General features: G+C 40.9%; 1 protein-coding gene across 2 annotated transcripts in view; it reads right to left on the bottom strand.

Moving 5' to 3' along the window:
- The window catches only part of LOC145407010 (uncharacterized), a 198,544-nt gene that overhangs the window by 129,460 nt on the left and 44,188 nt on the right, over window positions 1-24,896 (bottom strand). For both annotated transcript variants that reach the window (XM_080278023.1, XM_080278024.1), the window contains exons 3-6: window positions 22,481-22,851; window positions 19,521-19,593; window positions 16,994-17,071; window positions 1,170-1,271 (exon numbers count right to left, since the gene is read on the bottom strand). In XM_080278023.1, coding sequence (XP_080134149.1) covers window positions 1,170-1,271; window positions 16,994-17,071; window positions 19,521-19,593; window positions 22,481-22,851 — 624 coding nt within the window. The remainder of the gene's footprint in view (window positions 1-1,169; window positions 1,272-16,993; window positions 17,072-19,520; window positions 19,594-22,480; window positions 22,852-24,896) is intronic.

The raw sequence follows: 24,896 nt of genomic DNA, 5'->3' as shown, positions 1-24,896 counted from the left end.
TATTTAAATTTTTGTGTATGAAATCATGAAAACTGGCAAGGTCATGAGTGGCAGAGGGTGATTTACACTGCTGAACTTGTGTACATCAGTTTTAATTGATATGTCTGAGTAGGTGTAATCTGCAGCAAAGCTTTCACAGACAATACTAGGGATAGGTGTAATGGTAATGGGTTATAGGTCACTGAGGAAACTTGGGTCAGGAGACTTAGGAACTAGTGTAATGCAAGTTGATTTCCACATGGCTGGGCACTTAGGCTGTTGGAAAGATGCACTGACAATAAACATGCATGGTTTAATGAGTTCAATGGAATTTTTTTTTTTTTTTAATGGCTCATCCATCAACACTACTGTTATAAGACCAGAGATACCTATTTTCAAAGCTGGTGTGCTTTACCATAAAATATAATATACTGTATTTTCAACAAACTTTTTGCATTTGTGCATTTCAACTCACTGTGAAATACTCAAACTCATATCATAAAATAATGAAACAAAAATAATATCCCAGTCCCAGTACCACTACCTTCATAGACACAACCTTGTATCCAATGAAAACACTGGCACAATGCCTGGTATACCTATTGAATACCTCCATACAACCACGGTTATGTGATGCAACAGGCTACCAGCAAAACAAAATTACAAATGAATAAGGTGTGCCAAAAGATAAAAATACACTGATGACTCAACAACGACTACTGTGAGGCAGTGTTCAATAACCTTACATATTCTTGAAAAATACAAAAATTCTGATCTTACACAAAAAATACACTGAAATCATATGTTTGTTAATGAATAGCTATGTATTGCAAAAAATCAAAACTGTCATCTGGCTGATTAAACATTCCAGTCCCAAATGCATTAAATTAGTATAGTAATGTATTATATGTTTATCAAATTTGTGTCAACTTTTATTGATCATTATTTTTTCTGAAACAAATGAACATATCTTACCGAGTTTTAAGTTCATTTATTTTTCAGCTCTGAACATGTGCAAGCACACACTAAAAATATAAACACTGATATAGTGTTTTGCCCCCTATCCCTGGACAAATGAGATCAGTATTCAAGGATTACAAGTACACCCGCATTATTATTCCTCTTAAGCTTTAGAAAACGATGTAGCAGGGCTCACAGTTATGGATGAGAGAGAGAGAGAGAATGCTTACCTTAGTCTCGGCTCTCTTTAGTTTGATGACTGAAGAAATCTTGCGGATGAGGCTGTATACAAGTACCTCATGACGGTGGCTCCTCAAGTGGTTCAGGTAGCTCTAAGAAATGGATGAAGAGTAAAACCAAGTCAGTTCTGTTTAACCATACACAAATGGCATCCAATAAGGTCCTTTTCTTGGACAGATGTGGTCAACAGTTAATTGGTCCTGAAACCATGTCAATGCATAGTGTAATTCTGTTAGGCTGATCAACAATAACAAAATGGATTGGAAGCTTTAGGCAAGAAAGGAACTAATGAATAGGACTGTGTCTAGAGTCATCTGGCCAGTAATTAATGAAACACACACACACACACGTAACATGTATACATTGCTTGATAACATGAGAATAGCATTCACATATATAAATGAAGACATCCTGGGAAAGATAATAACATCATTCACCAGACCAACCATTGGGTATGCATCAGTAGTCTGGAAGTCTCATCTCAAAAAACACATAGATCAGATTGGAAATGTACAAAGCGTACCTACAAGATGGGTACCAAGCTTATGGGATATAAGCTATGAAGAAAGACTACAAAAACTGAATCTGCCAACACTACAGGAAAGAAGGAAATGAGGAGATATGATTATGCTACATAAAAGCATCTCAGGGAATGAGAAAATAGACATAAATGAAAATATAACCTATGGGGAAGCAACGGCAAGAGAACACTGCAAAAAACTACATAAAAAGAGAGGCGATAAAGACGTAAGGAAATTCAGTCTCCCAAATACGGCAACTGATCAGTGGAATGCACTACCAAATGAAATAGTGTGTGCCAAAACTAATCACAAATTTAAGGATATGTATGATAAAAATGGTTTAATACACGAGACAGTACGAGCTTGACTCATTCCTGTAAAAATACAATTAGGTAAGAACACACACACACACACACACACACACACACACACACACACACACACACACACACACACACGCACACGCACACACACACGCACACGCACATTGACACACTGATAAACAAAACAGTATACAGTACAGTGCATTATCACCATCTTTTCTCTGTTTACCAAGTGAAATAAATAATGTAGGTAGGTTGGTGAGACCTAAAGTATGGTTCTTTGATTTATTCTCAAACAAGAACCAGAGGAGATATGATTTAACATACCCCCATCCTCTTTCACAGGAGGTGCAAGCCTGATTACAAAAAATGTGCTGATTTCTAAGGCTGCCACATTCCTTCACCAATACACAATACTGTATAAAAGAAAGAAAGAAAAAAAAAGTTCTTACTTTCTGCTTCTACCTCTTTTAGTCATTAATTTTGACACACACACAGGGTAGATTTTAACCTCACCAGTCCCATGAAGAATAAAAGCAGTTAATGTTGCTTTTTAAAATTTAATTTGTGCTTCAGAAAAAGAGAAAAGTTCTGGACAAATGTGGAAGTGTGCATGAAAAAGTTTGAAAGGAACGAGAGAGTGTTTTTGATTGGTGATATGAATGGTAAAGTAGGGAACGTGAAGGTGGAAGGAGTAGTTGGTGAGTGGGGTGTGCATGCTGAGATAAATGAGAATAGTAGTGCTTTAGTGGACATTTGTGCCAGGAGGGGGTTTGTGATGGCCGATACTCTCTTCAGGCACAAAATGACCCACAGGTATACATGGCGAGTGATGAGAAGGGTGGGTGGTGAACAGAATGAAAGGAGAGCAATGATTGATTATGTGAGTGTGAATGAAAGGATGTGAAGGTGTGTACCAGATGCAAGAGCATATAGAAGTTGGGGTTGGTCAGAATCAAGGTCCAAGAAAAATGAAGAAATAGAAGGCAAGGACAGGAGGAAGGAGTAGATGCAAGGAGAGTGAAAAGGTTACAAGAGGATGAGATAAAGGCAGAATATAAGAGGGAAGTGGAGGAGTGATTGGGTAAATATGGATTGGAGTAGATGGAGGACATGGAAGGTGTGTGCAAGATATTTACAGAAGAAATATGTGCAGCATGTGAGGTGGTGTGTGGGATGAAGAGAAAACGAAACGGGGTGCAAGGAACAGCGTGGTGGACTGAAGAGGTGAGAGAGGCTGTGGCACAAAAGAAGAAAGCATATAGTAAGTGGATGAGAAATAGGGGTGTGGAAGGAGTTGAGAGACGGAAGAGAGAGTTATATGTAGAGAGGAAGAAAGACGTGAAAAGATTAGTAAGAGAGAGTAAGAAGAAAGTGAATGAGGAATTTGGAAGGAATTTGAGTGTAAAGTGGAGGGAATGTAAGAAAATTATCTGGAAAGAGGTAAAGAGAGTTAGACAGGGTGGCAACGAAGTTAGTCAGGGAGTGAAAGATAAAAACGGTAGATTACTAGTGGAGAAGGGAGAAAAGTAAGCAGATGGAGAGAACACTTTAAGGAATTGTTGAACATAGAGAAGGAAAGTAATGAGGGTATCAGTGGCTGGGGAATGCCTTGGAGAAGGAGCGATGTGAGATGAGAGGAAGAAATCAGTAGGATGAAAGTTGTAGAAGCACTGAAGAAAGTCAAAATGGGGAAAGCCCCAGGAATTGATGGAATGTGTGGTGAAATGCTGAAGCATGGGGGAGAGATAGTAGTAGAATGGATGTGGAAGATGTGCAGGTTGGCCTGGGAGGAAGGTAGAGTCCCGGAGGAATGGAAGTCAGGTATAATTATTCCCTTGTACAAAGGAAAAGGGGAAAAAGAAAGGTGTGGTAATCATAGAGGCATCTGTCTTCTTAGTGTAATAAGAAAAGTATATGGTAGGATACTTACTGACAGAGTTGGGGAAGTAACAAAGGAATTAATTGGAGAACAGGGAGGTTTTTGGAAGGGAAGAGGTTGTGTAGATCAGATATTCATTCTTAGATCCTTAGTGAAGAAGTTTCTAGAGAAGGGAAAGAAATTGTATGCGGCCTTCATGGATTTGGAGAAAGCATATGACAGGATGAACGGACAAGGATTATGGAAAGTATTAAGAATATACAGAGAAGATGGGAAGTTGTTGAATGCTGTGAGAAGTATATATGATGGGGCTAAGGCTGCAGTGCGTGTGGATAGTGAACTGAGTTAATTTTTCTGTTTGAAGGCTGGGTTGAAATATGGGTGTGCCATGTCTCCATGGTTGTTCAATCTGTAGATGGATGAGGTTATAAAAGAGATACAAGGTAGGTCAGTGGATGTTGGAGTGGCCCTAATGAGAGAGGGCAGTGTTTGGAAACTCCCTGTACTGCTGTTTGCAGATGATACTGTGTTGTTAAGTGAAGACGAAGAGGAGCTGCAAGGCTTGGTGGATGAGTTTGGGAGAGTGTGTAAGAAACGGAATCTAAAGGTGAATGTAGGGAAGAGTAAAGTTATGATCTTCAAGAGAAGTGAAGTCACTGAATATACAGTGAGGCTGGATGTGGAGGAAATGGAAAATGTGAGCATGTTTAAGTACTTGGGTAGTGTGATGAGTAAGGATGGAAGTTTGGAGGGTGAAGTGCTTGAAAGGGTACAACAAGGAAGAAAGGTTGCTGGTTCCTTGAAAGCAGTGATAAGAAACAGGGAAGTGACCATGGAAGTGAAAAAGTTACTACATGACAGTATTGTGATACCAACTCTTACGTATGAAAGTGAAGTTTGGACCTTCTTGGAGGGACACAAGTCAAGAGTGAGAGCAGTGGAAATGAGTTATTTGAAAGGAGACTGTGGAGTCACATGGAGAAAGATTGACAAATGAGGATGTGCAGGAGTGTTGTGGTGTGGATGTGGATGTGATAGGAAGCGTTAGGAGAAACACACTGAGGTGGTTTGGCCACGTGGAGAGGATGGAGAGTGAGAGACTGACAAGGAGAGTGTATGTGAGTGAGGTGAAGGGGGAGACCAAGGATGAGATGAAGGGATGGAGTGGAGAGGTATATGAGGGAGGGGTGTGTCAGCTGGGAGCAGGGCAGTGAAATGGCAGGGGACAGGACAACATGGAAGCGATTTGTTTGTGACCACCCTGTATGGGATTATTGTGTCTGGCAATAGATAGACAGATAGACTTCAGTGCAATCTGTAACTGCTAGGTCAGTCAAAAGCTGCCCCAATATCACAAACACTTTACTGCAATCATTTTCTGCTTGAAAACTACACCATCCACTGCCTGCAATCCGTGAGAGAGTATGGCATTACTTAGGTTTCTAGGTATCAACTAAAGCAAAACACAACTCTCTACAGTGTTAAGTCTCTCAGTCTGAGAGGAAATTATGGCTTTTAATCTGAGGGGAGGTCTCCCCTAACCTGAATAAAGTAATCTGGCAGTGATGATACTAAAATATAAAATAAACATCATTATAAAGGGGTCAACTGAAGTGAAGTACAGTAAACCCTCAATATACAGAACCCTCTTTAAACGAATTTCGGTTTTAATGACCACCTTGAGCTGGCCAAGCGTTATATTCATTTAACGACTTTTTGTTCAGTAAAAGAATGGATGCATGGGAAACACTGACCAGTGTGGCATCCCTCCCCCCCCCACACACACATACTGTACACACACAGACAGACACAGACACAGACACAGACACACACACACATAGCACTCCTCCGCATTCTGCAGAATGCTGCATCAGTCTCTAGGTGACCAATATCGTGAGAGGAGACATAAGCATTTATTGAGAAAGAGCCAATTCATTCTAGCTGTATGTTACTGTGTAAAACCGTACGGTCAAACAGCACTCTATATTTAATGGAATTTGTTTGGTAAAAGCCACAAAGCCTGGGAAATTACAGAACAGCTTGGTGTTCAGCCTTAATGAACTAATGGCTTTTGCGTCAGGGGTCTGGTACCAATTGGTTCGTTATAATGAGGACGTACTGTACAGATATTCAAATATATTTCCATCATAACTGCATAATACAATTATGCCTTTGCTATGTAATGAGTTTATGTCAGGTGAAAACCCATCACAGCGATTTACCGTACAGTTAGGTCAATATAACATGTGTTCAATGGAGATGGGGAGGGGGGCCTATGACCTTAAAAAAAAAAAAAAAAAAAAAAAAAAAAAAAAAAAAGGGCCTATCCCTCATGCAGGAAAATGATACTGACAATAGAATGTATCACCGTTCATTTGGCAAAAGCAACCATGCAGTATTAAATTGCGACTTCAGGATTGCAGTAATGAGAGTTATAAAAAGAGCCTAAACTTCAAAAACTACCATGATCTAAAGAAGTACTTTTTAGAAACTGGGAAATGGTGCTTAGTGGACAAGATTTAAATGTTATATATATGGAAAATTCTGTGAACTTTATGAAGGGGGAGTCCAAAATTACATCCCTCAGCACAATGAATCTATCTATCTATCTATCTATAGCCCGACGCCCTAATCCCGCAAAGGGTGGCCGCAGACAAAACGCCTCCAAGTCACTCTGTCACCCACCATTTGACTCCCCTCCCCCCAACTCACCCCCCCCTCCCTCATATACCTCTCAACTCCATCCCTCCACCTCATCCTCGGTCTACCCCTCCCTCTCCCTCCCTCCACCTCACCTACATACACCCTCTTAGTCAGTCTTTCATTCTCCATCCTCTCCACATGTCCAAACCACCTCAGTGTATTTCTCCTAATCTTTTCAACCACATCCACATCTACCCCACAACGTTCCTTCACGTCTTCATTCGTCAACCTGTCCCTCCATGTCACTCCACATGCTCCTCTCAAGTAACTCATTTCCACTGCTCTCACTCTTGACTTGTTCCCCTCTTGCAAGGTCCACGCCTCGCTTCCATACGTCAGGGTAGGGATCACAATACCATCATGCAGTGACTTCTTAACTTCCATACTCACCTCCCTATTTCTCATCACTGCTTTCAGTGTGCCAACAACCTTCCTTCCCTGCTGTACCCTTTCACGTACTTCATCCCCCAAAGTTCCATCCTTACTCATCACACTACCCAAGTACTTGAATGCACTCACAGAATGAAAAAAATAAAAAGATAAAAGAGATTTGCTGTGGAACAGATACAGAAGACACAAGAGTGAGAGGGCATTTAACCCGTGAACTGCAAGCGACAGCTCAGGCTGAGCTTGTGTTGCATCACTAATAACAACTCCACCCCTCCGCAAACTTACACCTGGCACTACACAAAGATGGAGAGAGAGATAAAGAGATTTTTTTTCTTTTCACCAGATATTGCCCTGGATGTTTATCTTTAAGTTTATAATAAACAACAATTTTTTTTTTTCATTACTCTCCTATGTAAAATTACGCATGCCCTACGCAAAGACAGAGAGAGATTATTATTTTTTTTTTTTCATCAGAGATGGCCTGGATGTTTATCTTCAAGTTTATAATAAACAAAAACAAAAATAAAAAAATTCTTCATTTTTTGCGCACCACAGGGTGGGATAAAAAAAGGTAACTGCGCAATCCACAGGTTAACATCCACAAACAGGCAAGAAATTATTATACAAGGATAAGGAGAGAAGCTCCAAGACAGTCTAAGGAAGACATTATAAATAAAAGTACTGATCAACCTAGGCTATTTTACAGCTACCTCCACAGCAAAACCAAAGTTAGAGATAAAATACAGTCCATTACAGACGACGAGATCATCTATACACAAAAGAAAGATATTTGTGAAGCTCTAAATAAAAATTTCCAATCAGTTTTTACAGAGGAAAATAATTTTGAAACAGACGTTACGGAACATGCATGCCCACACATATTACCAGATATACAAATATCAGAAAAACAAGTACAGGAAGGGTTAAGTAAATTAGACAAAGGAAGAGCATGTGGTCCTGATGAAATTTCAGGTTGGGTGCTACATGAATGTGCAGAAGAGTTAAGCAGACCTATATTTACCGGTAATATTCACAGAATCCTTAAGTCAAGGTAAACTACCTGATACTTGGATGAAAGCAAACATTGTTCCCCTATTCAAGAAAGGGAATAGACAGAATCCACTCAACTACCTACCAGTATCACCGAATAGTGTTGTAAGTACAATACTAGAAAAGCTGAAAAGAAGTTTGGGTAAACCATCTAGATTCTCTAGAAAAGCACAATGTGATAACAGAAAGGCAGTTCGGTTTTAGGAAGGGAATATCATGTGTTATTAATATATTAAGCTACTACGATAGAGTTATAGAAACATTACAGAAAAGAGAAGGATGGGTGGATAGTATCCATTTAGATTTCAAGAGAGCATTTGACAGGGCACCGCACCAAAGACTTTTATGGAAACTGTACCATCAAGGAGGAATCCAAGGCAATCTGTACCGTTGGATGCAGGATTTCCTCAGAAAATGGGAAATGAGTACAGTACTAAGGAGAAATTACTCATCATGGAGGGAAGTGACTAGTGTAGTTCCACAAGGCTCAGTGCTGGTACCAATAATGTTTTTAGTATATATGAGTTTAAATAGCATAGAAAGTAACACTGGAAATTGAAGCTATCTAAATATGTTTGCTGATGATGCAAAAATACAGTGGAGAATTACTAACACAGATTTTTGTAGAAAGCTACAAGAAGAATTAAATGAACTTCATTAATATGGAGAAATAAATGGCAAATGGAATTTAATGTGGACAAGTGTCATGTAATTAAGTTTGGTAAAAGTAAAAAAAAGACCAAACTGGGATTATAAACTAGGAAGTTCAACTCTACACATATCAGAAAGGGAGAAGGACCTAGTACTGACTATCAATAACAGACTATTTCTGGCTGACTACATCAGTGAGAAGGTACGTAACATGTATATCATCCATCCATCCATTACCAGACGCCATAATCCCGCAAGGGGTGGCCATTTGACTTGGAGTTGTTTGTTTTATGGGGAGGGGCACTAACCCTCCACCAACCCACTTGCTGATATGTAGGGAGCATGTATAGTTAAGTTATATGGTTACCACCCAGCATTGTAAATGGTTTCTTGGCTTACAGGAAACCAATTGGCTTGTCACTCAATGTAATGCCACCTGAAAAGGAAAGAAAGCAATAAGAAGTGACAGGAAAGCTGGGAGAAATAGGAAGAGAGGAGGGCAGGCACAGAAAAAGATTAATAAAGGCTAAGGAAGAAGTAGGCAGCACTACATCAAGTGAGTGGATAATGGTTGCCACCACCTACCACTAACATGTATACACTGCTTGGTAATATAAGAATTGCATTCATATATATAAATGAAGACATGCTGAGAATATACATTGCTTGGTAATATAAGAATTGCATTCACATATATAAATGAAGACATGCTGAGAAAGATAATAACATCATTCATCATACCAACCCTGGAGTAGTCAGTTGTCAGGAATCTTCATCTCAATAAACACATAAAGTAAATAAGACTGAAAAAGCACAAAGGGCCACTACAAGATGGGTATTAAGCTTAACCCCTACACACCAGGGGTTTTCCGATGTCGCACACTCCTCAATATGGGGGATTCGTGATTTTGGAAAAAAAATGCCCTTACTTCAAACCCTAATATCTGCCAAACTATAACAGCTAGAGAAAAAATTTAAGATACAAAAGACTCATCAACTCTTCCTCTTTCAAATGAATGTATCCCCATGTCTCCAGCTCTCCCGTCGATGAGTAAGGATAAGTTAAATTTCAAAGGGTGGTGGTAAGATGCTTGCAGCTATACATGTCAACCGGCAATGCTCCACGCCCAAAATCGTGACGGCTATACACGCCAACCGGCGCATAGGGGTTAAGGATCTAAGTTACGAAGAAAGACTAGAAAAACTGAATCTACCAACACTACAGGAGAGAAGGAAAGGAGGAGACATGACGTTATATAAATGCATCTCAGAGAAAGAGAAATAGACATCAATGAGTATATAACCTATGGGGAGGCATCACCAAGAGGACACTGCAAAAAAATACATAAAAAGAGAGGTGATAGACATAATGAAATTCATTTCCAAATAGGGTAAATTATCAGTGGATTGCCCTACCGAATAAAATAGTGTGTGCCAAAATTATTCATAAATTTAGGGATATGTATGATAAAAATGGTTTAATACATGGGACAGTACGAGCTTGACTCATGCCTGTAAAGATGCAATTAAGTAAAGTAAGAATAAAAGTTATCACTTCACTCAATACTGCACACAGCGCTATTTCTTACACACTTGCAATGTTATCTAGCAACAGCAATGGTGTTTCAACAGCCTTGCATGCAAAAAATGGAACAAAAGGGAGACAATGACAGTGAAAGTAAACACTGTGCTGCCATCTTGGTTCAACCAGCTGACTGCTTTTGTGGGAAGCACCATGTAACACAGGAGACACAATTTTCAAGTCACAAGTTTCAGTATTTCACACAGAAAAAGCTATCAATGCACTTATTTTTTAACACTGCACTATTTGTTATGCACTGGCACTGGTATTTGGTCACAGCAATGGTGTTTTACTCACTCTGCAAGCACAAAATGGAATGAAAGGGCAACGATCACAATAAATGTACACACTGTGCAGCCATCTTGGTTCAAACAGCTGACTTCTGGCAAAAGAATTACCATTTAGCGAATTCATGATCATTTTGCCATCATTACAGCAAAACTGGGTATAACATTTAGTTCATCATTCTTGCAATTCATCACATAACAAACAAATGTATAACAAGGCCAGACTGTATTAAACTGATGGAATGATCAGGATCATTTCCAACAACCTAATGGTTAGTCTAGGACCTGGATAGAGATGCCTGTATACATTTTCAAAAATGTATAGAGTTTGATGGTTCATTTGAGTATGGGATCCCCTAGCTTCAAGAATTTATTATGTGAAATTTTAAAAAAAAATTGGCATAAGCTGGAAATCACAATTTTTGAAAGTGGCCACCATCAGGTCACAGCCATATAAGAAATGCGCATATTTTGATAAAAGGTAGCAGGCAAATCAGAAGAGAGGTGACCTGCAGTCCTAATGAAGTCAGGTTTGAATCCCAGCTAGGGCAGGGAACAGTTTAAGGATTTGAATTTCATTAAAATCTTTATTGATCTAATAAAAGATCTGCCAACAGGCTGTAAAAATACCTTTGCTAATACCAACACACCAGTCCTGTATGAGACAGCCCTAACATGTTATCAATATCGACAAGGGCGTCAGCACCCAAGTGGTGGCATGTGGAGGTGTACAGGATGTGGGAGGACTACTGCGCCTTGGGAATTGGTTTGCAAAGTCTATGTTCAGAGTTGGAGACATAAAACAGTGGCCTCTGGTCCAATACGAACTTCTTTAGTATTAATCACCTTCACTATTGTAGACACTCAAAATACATGTATTCAGTAAAAAAATAATACTAATTTCCTATACAACATTTACAAAATCCAATGAGTTGTGGGGGGGTCCGTTACTCGGGGAAGTTCCAGGAGAGGCACTGCTGCCAGTGAGAACATGCATTGGTTGGGGGAGATGCAGCAGCCAATCAAAACATTTAATTGCATGTGATGACACCAAGTGTCAGTCTCCCTGTGTTCTCTGGTGTACCAGCATGTTGGGACAAACTGCAGGAGAGCTCCCATTAATAAGTGATGACAAATTTATGATAGGGATTATGTTATATAATTTCATAATTCATTTATGACACCTAAATTCTGTGGAAATAACATTTATGTTACTAAAGAACACCAAGTTAGGTATGTTGACATTTTCACTGGTGTCCTACAGAGAATAATGAATTGATCTAGACCTAAAAATTTATTCATCCCAAAATTGTTTCAGTTAATTTAGATTAAGTTAGGTTGAATTAGGTCAGGATAGGTTAGGAGAAATACACTGAGGTGGTTTGGACATGTGGAGAGAATGGAGAATGAAAGACTGACTAAGAGGGTGTATGTAGGTGAGGTGGAGGGAGGGAGAGGGAGGGGTAGACAGAGGATGAGGTGGAGGGATGGAGTTGAGAGGTATATGAGGGAGGGGGGGGGAGTTGGGGGGAGGGGAGTCAAATGGTGGGTGACAGAGTGACTTGGAGGCGTTTTGTCTGCGGCCACCCTTTGCGGGATTAGGGCGTCGGGCTATAGATAGATAGATACATTAGTTTAGGTTACCTGGGGCAATCAATCAGTGATGGTCTGAGTTTGCAGCCAAATCAACTTGAAAGTATGAAATAGTGGGTGGCCACTTGCCTTGGCATGTGTGTAAAACTGCCGAGGTTGTATAGCTGATAACCTTAAAACTATGCACTCCCAAAACTATTAAACTCTACCACAATGATAACTGGTTCTGTGAGAACAAAATACTGTACATTTTTAATTCTTTGCACCAGTGACTCTCCTGCAGTTTCATCTAATGTTGAACAGTACTTTTGTATTTACCTATTTGTAGTATACAGGAACTGAGTTAAGCTCGTGTTCTCCTGTCTCCATATCTACATGTACCCAGTCTAGTGTTACACACATGAATGTTTTTTGCCTGCACCACCTCTCTAAGTCATTCCAAATACCTATGCTTCTATTTGGGAAACCAAACCTTTTAAGATCATTAAGGCATCTACTTTTCCTCAACTTGACATCATGACCTCTTGCTCTTCCATCATCCAACACAAAAAGATCCTCTCTATTCACCCTTTCCAGTTCTATCACATTTCTAAACATCATGATAAGTCACCTCTTTCCTTTCTCTCACGTAGTATTGGTAACTTCAGTTTTTCCAGTCTCTCCTCGTAGATCAGTTCCCTCAAGCATGGTATCATCCTTGTTGCCATCTGTTGAACCTCACCAGTTTATCAATATGCTTTTTCAAATGTGGTGACCATACCACAGCCACATGCTCTAGTCTTCATCTTATCATGCTCACTATCAACGCCGTGAGCATTTCCTCATCCATATAATTAAAAGTCACCCTCATATTGGTCAGTAATCCAAACGTCCTCCAATCATTCTGTTCACCGTATATGCTTTTCTGGTGACAAGTTATTCTGAATAATCACTTCCAAGTCCTTCTCATCTTTTACTAATTATCTCATTCCCCATTTTACATGTCTAATGCAGTCTTTTGTCACTCATTCCCATTTCTAATACATGACACTTCTTGGCACTGAAATCCATTTTGAAAGTCTGGCTCCAGCTGTGGAGTTTCTCCAAGTCCTCTTGCAGTTTTTTACCACTGTCAATACATTTAATATGTTTCATGGTTTTAGCATCTGCGAATATACTCATGTAACAGTCATCCCTGTAAGACCTGGACACCCAAATCCCGGTCATTGGGCTCGAGTTCTTCGGGGGTGGGTGGGTGGGGGGTGGGGGAATTTGCCACACAGTGATGAGCAGCTGTGTTTTGGCATGTAGTTCCGCCAATATTCCCTAGAGCGCCCCTGCATCCTCCCCATTTCCCACCTACCTACCGTCGTGACTGCACGCTCGTCGCTACGGTTGCCCACGTGCTCGTCTTTGTGGTGGTGCCCTACCTGCTGCAGGCCCTGCTGTTCTTTTGCTGCCTCTTACTCGTGTGTGCAACGATGGCCCCGCCACCCAACAAGAGGAAACAAGTGGTTCTGACTCTCAAGAAGGAGATATTGGAGAAGGTGAATGCAGGATGGTCGACGTCCCGCATCCTCTGAGAATTCAACCTGGCCTGCTCTATCTTGTTCAATATCAAGAAATCCCAGGACAAACTCACCCAGTACACGGCAGACTTCGCATCGAAGACCAAACACAACGTGCAGAGGAAGATTATGTACCTTCCCAGGTTTGCAGAAGTCGACAGCTCCACGCTGATTTGATATTATCAACAATGTGCTGCTGGTGTGCCGATGCGTGGTACGGAGCTGAAGGCTGCTGCTGAGTAGATCGTAAGGTTACACGACACTCCAGACTTCAAGGCATCCAAGGGTTGGCTCTTCGCTTTCAAGTTATAACATGGAATAACCAACCGTAAGGCCCAAGGTGAAGCTTTGGATGCCAAAGAGGAGGAGTAGAAGAGTTTCGGCAGAAGGTGAAGGGCTTGATCGACAAGGAGGGATTCACTCTCAGTCAAGTTTACAACACTGACGAAACTGGTCTATCCCACCACTCGCTGCCAACGAACACCCTAGCAGAGGAGACGGAGAAGCGTGTACCTGGACGCAAGCTCTCCAAGCAACAGATATCTGCTTTGCTTTGTTCCAATGCTAATGGCATGCATCAGCTCAAGCCTGTTATTGTTGGCTGTGCAAAGCAGCCTCAGTGCCTTCGTGGGTTGATGAATGTCCTTCCTGTCGTTTGGTACCATTCTGTGAAGGCTTGGTTCACAGCCAAGATCTTCAGACTGGTTTCACCAGCACTTCATCATGGAGGTCATCCATCATCAGACAGACGAACACACTGGGAATACCACACAACCAGGTGAAGGTTCTCCTTCTTCTGGACAATGCACCTGCGCATCTGTCTGACATGGATTCGGTGGCTGAGAATGGCCGCATTAGGTGCTTGTTCTTGCCACCTAATACTACTGCTCTCATCCAACCAATAGACCAAAGAGTGATCGTGGCTACAAAGAGGCTGTACCATCGGAAGTTCCTGGACGAGGTGATGGTTGTTCTCAAGGACGAGAACAAACGCAAGGAAGGATGGGACACGCAAGGCCAATGGACTGTGGAAAACCTACAACCTCAAGTCAGCCATCTACTACTAGGCCAGTGCATGGAGGGAAGTCCTTGTCAAGACTCTGGAAAGTGCTTGGTCTCCTCTGCTTCTCGGTGCCGATGTGGTGCATGACTTTCTAGGTTTTGATGTGGATGACTTCCATGCGCGTCTTCGTGTGACTGGCAATGAGGTGAATGTGGACAAAGTGTGTGAGTGGTTGGATGACGACGAGGGTGATCTTTGGTATCAGATCATGTCTGATATCGAGATCGCATCTTTAGTTGCAGGTAGAAGTACCCAGCTGGAAGATTCCGATGAGAACAGCGAGGATGATGTGGACTCCTCTCAGCACGCCACTACTCCAGCCATCCCCAAGCTGAACACACTCCGGGAGCACGTGGAGTTCATTCTGGACTGCTTTGAACACCTGAACTGCGACCGGGATATGGGACCCCAGGGACTTGTGGAGGAAGTGCGCGCTTTTTGGAAGCGCATCATCAATTGCCAGAATCACCGTTCCTTACGTCAATCACTCACTGACACCTTCTTCAGGCTCGTGGCCCCCCTTACATGCCCAGCCCTGACCCCACACCACTGCCTCATCAAGACTTGCCTTTCACCTCCAAGCCATAGACTGGCACATCTGTCACAGTGGAGTTGCCAGTGAATGTGAGTTTGCAGCTATCTTCAGAGTCGTCTGCAGTGGGTAGCCCATCACCAAGTCCCAGCGACACGTCCCTCGGGACCTGCAACACCTGCTCTCCGACTCTGACAGTGAATAAACAGCAAAAACTTGCCACTAGACCACATGGGAATTTACAGTGTTGTGTAGTATTAAGATAAGAATATGCAGTGTTATGAACTTAGAATTCAGAGTGCAAAGGATTAAGTGCAGAGTGCAATATTGGCGTATTTCAAGTGCAGTGCAAGTAAGAAAATAATGTGCAGTGTTAAGAAATTAGAATTCAGAATGCAAAGGATTAAGTGCAGAGTGCAACACTGGCGAGTTTCAAGCGCAGCGCAAGTAAGAACAGAATGTGCAGTGTTGAGAAAGTAGAATTCAGAGTGCAAAGGGTTAAGTGCAATGCAACAATGGATTATTGTACGTGCTTCAAGTGCACCTTCACCACTGTCAGAGCCTGAGAGGAGGCGGGTTAATCTTAGCAACAGCCACGGACGTGTCGTAAGTACCCTGTACACTACTAAATATTTTCCATACTCACTTCTGATTTCTCATTCTATAGCTCCTTTTCATCAATTTCATTGTTTCTGTCCCTTACTTGTGTGAATAGGGTCTTAAATAGGTGCTGTATATGTCCGATAGGGAGTTATTTAGGTGGCTTCCAAAATTAGGTTGGGTTGGGGTCCATAAGTACCTGTCCAGGGGGTATTTTCCTAAGTCCTGGACATGCCTTTGGCTTTATTATGTCGAGTCTTCGAGGGATTACTGTATTCACATCTTTTCTTACTACAATATTTTCCATCCCTGCCTCTTTACTTAGTTTCTAGGTCATTTTAAGTATGTCTCTACACTTTCTGATGACAACTTAACTCTCACTGGTCTTGATTCCCCTTTCTTATACAGCCCTATCCTCCTTACTTCCTTAATTTCCTTTTCCCACTTGCTTCCATCAGGATCGATCTTGCCCAATATTTTTCTCACTGGATTTGAGTCTCACAGATATGACCCTTTCTTCTTCCTCCCTGTTTCCATATATTACCACACATCTGTTCCTTTCTACTGTTTCTCTCAATATTTTCTCTTTCTTCTTCAATGATCATGGTGAAGGAAAAAGTAGGCAGCATTACATCAAGCGCATGGATGATGGTCACCACCACCTACCTCCAATGTGTATTGTATGTTTTATCTCTACTCATTCTTCTCTTTTTCATATTCATATCCATCCCTTTGTTTCCTTCACTTCTAGTTCCTCACACACCACTTCCTTACTTTCATATCCAACACCCTCCAAAAAAAATTTTTACATCCTTCCTCTGTCCTTGTCATTTTTTTCCTTTACCTGTTCCTTCAAAGATTTTAAAACTTCTCTTTCTTCTTCATTCACATCTTTTCTTACCATAATATTTTCCATCCCTGCCTCTTTATTTAGTTTCCAGGTCACTTTAAGTATGTCATTCACTACACTTTCTGGGTCTGAACTGGGTGTGAATTGTCATACAAGGGAAAATTTGGGCTTGCACTTGGGATGCCTGATACTAAGTAGAATACATATCTATTAAAAAAAAAAAAAATCCAAATAACTTACCTGGACATCATCAAACTGCTTAATGTCACACACACAACACTTCAGGCTGTCTTTGGAGAGGTCCTTGTATTCCTTCAGCTGTAGGGGGATGACAGGATTTTAAAATGCACACTGTACTGTAAAATATATATACATCCATCCATCCATCATCCAACCCATAAAGCCCTCTGAGGAGTGTAGGAGCCTGGGGCTACACAAGTTGGTCCTGACATTTAAGATGAGAGTGACCAGCCTCACTCATCCCTGAGTGGCATTACATGAGCAGTAAACCCCAATCACCCCTTAGATATGAACCTACACAGACTCAATCCAGTTGGAGTGCCTTAATTACCCACTAAACCACCTGGCATCATAATTTGGTTATGTGGTTACCATATACTTCGGGCTGACTGGACGTTGCTACTCCTCACCCTGCCCTAGGGTGGGAAAGGAGGTCTGGATGATGATGATGATGGTTACCACCCAGCATGGCAAATAGTTTCCTGGTGTACAGGAAGCCATTTAGCTTGTCACTCAGTGTAGAGTCACCCATAGGCAGAAGGAAGGGGAATGAATGAAGAAAAGAAAGAAGAGGAAGGAAGGAAGAAGGGAAAGGGCAGACACCCAAAGCAGCACTACATCGAGTGAGTGGATGGTGAGTGCCCCCGCCTACCATGTATACAAATATGTACAGTATATATATACCTACACAATAAACCCTTGATTACCCGGCGTAATTCTGCCAAGCCTTACGCTGAATGACGTGCAATGCCGGATATTGCACAGTATCAATCATTGGCTCAATATTAGGCACTGAGCTGGATAATGGGCTACTACCCACCTTGGCCCTCTATCCTGAAAATTTTCCCATGCATAAGAGATGACAATTAAGCACAAAATACAATGAATTATTGATACAATACAGTAAAACAGCACTGTGTGGCTACTGGTTGCGAGCCAGTTTATATATATACATACAGAGAGAGAGAGAGAGAGAGAGAGAGAGAGCTATATACAGTATGTATATTATAGTATATATATCTATATATATAGGGTAGGGATGAGAGAGAGAGAGAGAGAGAGAGAGAGAGAGAGAGAGAGAGAGAGAGCTATATACGTATATTATAGTATATATATCGAGTGCGAAATGATGAAGTGCGAAGGAGAACTGGAGTTGTTCGGGAGATGGCTGGTAGAGTTGAGCAGAGGGTGTTGCGATGCTTTGGGCATATGGAGAGAATGGATAATGAGCGATTGGTGAAAAAGATAACTAGATCTGATGTGAGAGGTGTTGGGCTGAGAGGAAGACCACGAATAGGATGGATGGACAGTGTAAAGAGAGTGCTGGATGCGAGAGGGATGTCTGTTGTGCAAGGAAGAGTGGCCGTGCGTGACAGAAATAAATGGAGAGAAATTGTGAATGAATAAGTGATGACGCAGCCCTGAGGGGATATTCTCCCGCATTTGGTCTGAGCAGCTAGTCAGGTCAGGTGCAGGTAAGGGGATGAGTCTGTTATGATGTGGCAGGGGTAAACCAGCTCTGCTGTCGGGCCCTGCTGCGGATGTCACTGATTGCATTGCGCAGTTGACCCTTGTGCGGTGTGGTGCGGTGAGGATCTGTCCGTTCTCCCCTTTGGGGCTAAGATGCGAATGAATGTGTTTGAATGAATGAGTACATGGGGAGTGTGTCATCCTGTCTCGGCTACCTCCCTTTCCTTGGGGGAAGCAGCCTAGGTATATAGATAGATTGATAGATAGATAGGGACAAGAGAGAGAGAGAGAGAGAGAGAGAGAGAGAGAGAGAGAGAGAGAGAGCTATATATGTATATTACAATATATATTAGTATATACTGTATATCTATACATATAGGGTAGGGGCAAGAGAGAGAGAGAGAGAGAGAGAGAGAGAGAGAGAGAGAGAGAGAGAGAGAGAGAGAGAGAGAGAATGGGGTTTAAAAAAAAAAAATGGATGGGGAGAATAAGCATATACAGTACCAGGCTGAATAATTAACTTTTTCTTATATAAGAAGAATTTTCTGGAAGAACAGAGGAGCCATATTCTCACAAACTAAGTAGGCATTTTGGCATCTTTTCTTTAGTGATTCATCTTCCATATTACACCTCATCACTGTCTTTTTAATACAGTATTACCACACACTGCATAAATAATATAGGCAAAAATGCTAACACTGAATATACAATACACTAGTAAGGAAGTGGTGTTAGAATTGCTCTTAAAGGAAGTGGTGTTAGAACTGCTCTTAAAATGACACAAATATGGCCTTAATCTCTTCAAACTAAGGACACACTGTAATTCTATTCCTGCTATCTCCAAAATGATTCATTCATATCAGAAGAGTGCCCTGGCAGTAAAGATGTTAGTGAAGACTACAGCTCACCCCTCAATAATTGGAAACTCTCCAATCTAAATTAAAAAAAAAAAAAAAAAAAAAAAAATGAAAAGAAAAGAAAGCCACTGTAAAGAAGTGATTAAAGAGTTACAAGCAGAAATAGTTATATATTTATGCTATCACAGAAAGTTTCTTACCAACTGCTGTTCCTCCTCCATTGTCATCCTCTTCCTTTCTGTTGTCACTGGTCCTCCAAGCCTGGCTTTCACACTGAAGGGTGGAGTGAGAGTGTTACATATAAAGATACAAACATGAGGACATGGTTCAAACTCATCAAGAAGTTTACTAATACAGTGGCATACCAGCTTAGACAGTTCCAGCACACTGTACTGCACTGCAGCTGAGTCAGATATCACATTAAGTCTTGCTTCCCTCTTATGTTTCTGCAATGAAAGCACCCTTGGAAGCTGATTTCTAAATGACCTCTAACAAACAAACGCAGTGGTGTTGGAGAACACACCTTAGTCTAGTACTAAAAAGAGGTTCTGGGTGTCCAAGCATTCCATTTGTGTTAAAAAACAAAACAAAAATGAAATAAAGATATTTTGCCCTTATCTAATGTCCCTGGGGAATCCCCTCCCAGCCCAATTAAGTCACTTATATCCCATGATTGATATTAATCTGCATCTCTCCACCCAGCTAACACTGGCATCATAGTAGGCTCCACAATACCCCATTATCTGGCTATGTAGTTACCACCCAATGCTGCAAATGGTATCCTGGGATATAGGAAAGCAATAGGGTTGTCATTCTGTGTACAACTACCTGAAGTTAAGAGAAATAAAATGTGACACGAAGGAGGAGAGAAAAAAGATGAGACGACCGCACACACACACACACACACACACACACACGCACACACACACACACACACACACACACACACACACACAATGATAATGTTGAATGAAGACATAGGCAGCACTACATCAAATGAGTGGACAATGGTAGCCACTACCTACCACAAACCTCTTGTTATGAAGGGGTTAATGAAGTCTGTATGTAACCTCTATGGTTGAAAGCTTCTCCAAAGTTAATACAATCAATGGAAGTAGCAAAAGCAAATACAATGGCATTAACGGACTGAAAAACAAACAAAATGGCATCAATGGATTGATGAGGTTCCTTCTAAGGTAGGGTTGCCATACGTCCAGATTTTCTAGGTCATGTCCTGCATTTAGGTGTCAAAATCTTTGCCTAGGAGGAATTTTAAAAATTCTCCAAAAGTCCAGAATTTCAGTTTCCATCACTTTTTCTCGGATAATTAAACTCTGTAATGATGAGAGAGAGAGAGAGAGAGACTCAGTCGTTTTTGTCAGCTGGTAAGTATTACCAACTTGACTGGTTTAGCACTAGCAGCTCGTTAAAATGTCTTGCCTTTTCCACTTGTTCAGCCACGAGCTTTCCCCCCAAACCTATACTTAGTGCCATTATAACCATAAAACAAACGATACTTGCACACAATTATTGACTTAGTTTTCAATTTTACACTACAGCATTTGCTATTCTTATGATCTTATCCTGCATCTAAGGCACTTTAAGCATTTTTCAGTCATAAACCAGATAATTCTAGTATTTTGCCTCTTGTCCATTATATCATAAAAAGCTTAAAGATTGTGATACATTACAGCATTACTGGTATGTATGTGTGTATATATATATATATATATATATATATATATATATATATATATATATATATATATACTGTATATCTATCTATCTATCTATCTACAGTATATACTGTATCTCTCTCTCTCTCTGTACACACTAAATCTATTGCCAGATGCCTTAATCCCATACGGGATGGCCACAAACATATCACCTCCATGTTGCCCTGTCCAATGCCATTTCACTGCCCTGCTCTCAGCTCACACCCCCCTCTCTCATATACCTCTCCACTCCATCCCTCCATCTCATCCTTGGCCTCCCCCTCCCTCTTCCCCCCTCCACGCCACTCACATACACTCTCCTCGTTAGTCTCTCGCTCTCCATCCTCTCTACATGGCCAAAACACCTCAATGTGTTTCTCCTAACGCTTCCTATCACATCCACATCCACACCACAACGATCCTTCACTTCCTCATTTGTCAAGCTGTCTCTCCATGTGACTCAACAAGCTCCTCTCAAATAACTCATTTCCACTGCTCTTGATCTTGACTTCTGTCCCTCCAACAAAGTCCAAGCTTCATTTCCATATGTTAGAGTTGGTATCACAATACTGTCATATAGTACCTTTTTCACTTCCATGGTCACTTCCCTGTTTCTTATCAATGCTTTCAAGGAACCAGCTCTTCCTTGTTGTACCTTTTCAAGCATTTCACCCTCTAAGCTTCCATTTTACTCATCACACTACCCAAGTACTTAAATACACTCACATATATATAAATATATACAGATAATAATAGTCAGGATTATTTAATTATTCTTTTAATATTGTATTCAGAATACTTCTTCCTCCCCTCATATTACCATTCTTTGCAACTAAACATGTATCATAGCCCTTAAAAATGTCAATATTTTTTACTTTTTCAAAATAAGTTATACAAGCTAAATGTAATATTTTTTTCAATCATGATTTTTGACCCCCAGTTTACCTGAAGTCCACTAGGACTTGAAGATTTCCAGTTTCAAGCATTTCACCCTCTAAACTTCCATCCTTACTCATCACACTACCCAAATACTTAAATGTACTCACAAATATATATATATATATATATATATATATATATATATATATATATATATATATATATATATATATATATATACATAATAGTTGTCAGGATTATTTAATTATTCTTTTAATATTGTATTAAAAATATTTCTTCCTTCTCTCATATTACCATTCTTTGCCACTAAACATGTATCATAACCCTTGAAAATGTCAATACTTTTTACTTTTTTTAAAAATAAGCTATACAAGCTAATTGTAAAATTTTTTTCAATCATGATTTTGGACCCCCAGTTTACCTTAAGTGTACTTGGACTTGCAATTTCCAATTAAGAGTTAGGTTTGACATTGTACAAGTAACAACTCCTTCCCTGAAAAGTAAACTTGAGCAGTGAAAGTCGAGCTTAGCCTGTGGTGGCTTACCTCATGTAGGCAGGTGTGGAAGCTCCACCTCTGATAAGGCTCCACCCTTGCCGGGCTCTAAACCTCCCACGTCCTTGACTGGGATAGGTTATTCTGTCACTTAGGCGGGACTTGACACCAGCATTATTGGGGCCTGAGTAAGATGGGCGACGTAAGCCCCTACGACCCCTGAACTCCCTGGCACCCCTCTGGCCCCTACCAGGTTCTTCAAATGAGGGATTCCCAAACTCCTCATTGGGCACATTAGGCTTCCATATATTGCCTTGTGGAAGACTGGGGTCCCATTTGGCATCCTGTGTAAGGTCAGGGTTTTGCATATCCTTGTGGGGAAGATCAAGGTTTCGTGGACCCCTCTGTGGAAGATCAGCTTTCTGCAAGTTCAGAAAGATACTGCTTATTCAGCCACTTAGCTGCCAGCACAGCTGACCAACAAATGGCTTCATCTTCAATTCCAGCAAACAACATATCACATGAGTCTACGCATTACACTTTCATTACATACACACGACAAAGATTATCATCATTCTAACTTGATTTCTCAACATTTTAATAGCATGGCACATCTCTTATCTATCAACCGCCAGACACTGTGTCATGCGGTCAGTTGCGTCCATCTGAGGAGTGGTTGAGGTTAATTGTTTATATTATGCCAGTTGGGGGCAAGCAAAGATAGTCAACCTTGTCATTAAATATCAGGAATGAGTAGCCAAGACTTGTGTGCCTACACTACAAAATGGGATTGGGGATCACTTAGATAGATAAACTCTGAATGCAGTCCTATGGTAGTCTGCTTCTACTGCTCTCATCCATGACTTCAGTCTCTCGAGCACTGTCTGACCTACAATCCTTTAAGTCAGGTTTAGAACTGGCATACTGTACTGTCATGCAGCACTTTCTATCTTTTCACAGCATTCTACTTTTGTTATTGCCTTCAAAGCCCCTGCAACTCTCTTCCCCAGCAATACCCTTTCACTGAGTTCATCTGGTGGTTGGTGGTGGTGACTATCATCCATTCACTTAATACAGTGCTATCTATTCTTCTTTCACCTTTATCATAATTTTTGTGTCTGTCCTCCTCTCTTCCTATGTTTTCCACCCTTCCTATCATTCTTTATTACTCTTCTTTCCATTTCAACTGGCCCTACACTTCATGACATGCCTAATGGTTTCCTGTAACCAAATAGTCCAAGACCAGCATGATGTGGAGCCTACTATGGTGCCCCTGTTACCTGGGTGGATATGCAAATGCAGTATCCATCCAGTAACCAAACCATCACTCTTCTCCTTTTCTCACTGCAAGGCACTGTCTACCAACAAGGGAACATCATTTCACTGTATGGAAGGGCTATGCAGGGACAGTTGCTGGTCTGTGGTTGATGGGTGTGCTTGGCCTAACAACCTGGAGTTACTCAACAACTGATTTCATCTTCTATGCTACCATCTCTGTTCACTCTACCCACATACTTAAATACACCTATATGCTACTTTTCCATATTGACCTCACACTGAAGTTACATCCATTACTCTCTCAAAAAGCAACAGCTTATCCATTTCTTCATTTCTTTTATTCCTGAAAAATCTCCTACCATACAATGCAACCTCCAATCCTTATCTTCCAGCAACACTGCAACAATGACAAACAGCACTGCAGTAAACTCTCAGTTACACTCATCGTGCCTCAGAGTCTCTCACCTCCTCTGTGTTTACGCATTGCTCCCTAATGATATCTCATCCATCTCAACATGAAGCATACATGGAGACATGAAACGGCATTGATTCAGTCTTGCATTTAAAATAGTTTCTTATCTAATTCAACATTCCACTCACTCCATCACACAAACTCTGGATGGCTTACAATAACTTGCCTTTCACTACTGTACTGTCAGAACTATCATGAAGCTAACTTATTCACTGTGTCACATGCCTTTTCCAGATCTATAAAGGATGCATATGGTTTCCTTCTACTTCTGAAAACTTCTCTGCCAAACTGGTCTGAGCAAGTATATTATCTGCGTGTCCTCAACTCTCCCAGAAGCCATGCTCCAACTCACAAACAATTTGTTAGTACTGTATTTTAACAGCCTTTACTCTCTCAATCAGCATCGTACCACTGCCTTTCCACACTACAGTCAACAGGGGTGACTTTCCACATTCTCTCTCTCACCTATTCCCTCATTAACAACTCTGTGATGATGCCATCTATTATAATTAATTCATTCTACTCTCAGATAATTTTATTCACCTTATAGGTAGCTTCTCAGACTTGAAGGGTTACAAACTATCTTCATTAATTCTTTTACTATGAATGGTCCAAGTTGAAAAATGCTCTGCAGAGAAAGAGAAAAAGTGAAGGATTTCAAAATACCTCTATTGTACTTTCTTCTAGTTCTCCAGTACTCACTCTTCCACCCATGTT

The sequence above is a fragment of the Coenobita brevimanus genome, chromosome 72 (genome assembly GCF_032717465.1).
Source record: "Coenobita brevimanus isolate Jiangsu-jjx chromosome 72, ASM3271746v2, whole genome shotgun sequence".
Taxonomy (NCBI): Eukaryota; Metazoa; Arthropoda; class Malacostraca; order Decapoda; family Coenobitidae; genus Coenobita; species Coenobita brevimanus.
Note: the sequence above shows the minus strand (reverse complement) of the source record. Positions and strands in the feature narration are given on the sequence as shown.